Here is a 1194-nt window from a genome sequence, read left to right on the forward strand (position 1 = left end):
TGTGTAAGTTTGCTGACGGCGGTCAGAAGAAGAGACAAACTCAGAGCAAATATCCACAGAATGGCCGAGCGTGGAGGGAAGGAGAGGTGAGATCTCACACACACACACACACACACACACACACAGAGTGAGTCATTTACAGGAAACCATCATCGTCATCATCGTGTCCTGAGGCGCAGCTCATGCCCCTGCTGCGTGTCACACTAATGCAGCACAGACGCACCCTGAACATCTGCAGACAGCTGCTCTTCATCACCAGTGCGCTTCTGTAGTTTAGAGTTCAGTATATTTAGAGTAGTTTCAGTTTTGTGAATATATTAAAATAGGGCTGCACGATAAATCGAAATTAAATCGCGATTAAGCAAAAGCTGCAATTGTCATGCGCATCTTGTAGCATGGTTCTGTGATCAGCAGTAAATTTCTATCCAAAGGCCAGAGAAACTCCAAATACGCCCCGCAGAAGAAACCCAGGAAATGCCTATAGAGGTTGCTGAATAAACAGAAGATTCAACTGCTTTCATTGATTCAACGTGACTAATAAACTCACGACTATGGCAATATATGGTTTATCTGAGTTCTGCTTATTATAATTTTGCTTATAATAAAGTATATAATAATGCAGTGTCTTTATCACTGCTTAGAATACTGTGAAATATATTGCGTTCCTTATTCTGTGTAAGAAGCCACATCATCTCACAGAAGGATTTATTTCAAACACTCGACTGACATTATGAAGTGAGTTTGGAGTAAAAACATGTTATTAAATGTGGTATTTTCACCTGCTTTCAGATGGAGCAGCATTTACTACACAGAGACGTAGTTCATGGAGAAAGCTACATTGAATCGCAGAACGATTTCTTTGATTTCAATATCGCGAAATTAAATTGTCTGTGATAATGAATGCGATATTGCGTAGGTTGCCAGTGAACTACGGCTCTGTGTAGTAAATGCTGCTCCATCTGAAAGCACGTGAAATACCACATTTAATAACATGTTTTTACTCCAAACTCACTTCATAACGTCAGTCGAGTGTTTGAAATAAATCCTTCTGTGAGATGATGTGGCTTCTTACACAGAATAAGGCACGCAACATATTTCATAGTATTTAAGCAGTGATAAAGGCATTGCATTACAAATATACTTTATTTTAATGAAAATTATAATAATAAGAACTCAGATAAACCGTATATTGCC

The 1194-nt window shown here is 38.8% G+C and overlaps 1 protein-coding gene across 1 annotated transcript in view; it reads left to right on the forward strand.

The window, feature by feature from the left end:
* LOC107703895 (RNA-binding motif, single-stranded-interacting protein 3-like) overlaps positions 1-1194 on the forward strand; it is a 39350-nt gene that overhangs the window by 28143 nt on the left and 10013 nt on the right. The window contains exon 8 of the mRNA XM_016506732.1: positions 9-127. Within this exon, the coding sequence (XP_016362218.1) occupies positions 9-127 (119 nt within the window). The remainder of the gene's footprint in view (positions 1-8; positions 128-1194) is intronic.

This window comes from Sinocyclocheilus anshuiensis, unplaced genomic scaffold (assembly GCF_001515605.1).
Source record: "Sinocyclocheilus anshuiensis isolate Anshui unplaced genomic scaffold, SAMN03320099.WGS_v1.1 scaffold61, whole genome shotgun sequence".
Classification (NCBI taxonomy): Eukaryota; Metazoa; Chordata; class Actinopteri; order Cypriniformes; family Cyprinidae; genus Sinocyclocheilus; species Sinocyclocheilus anshuiensis.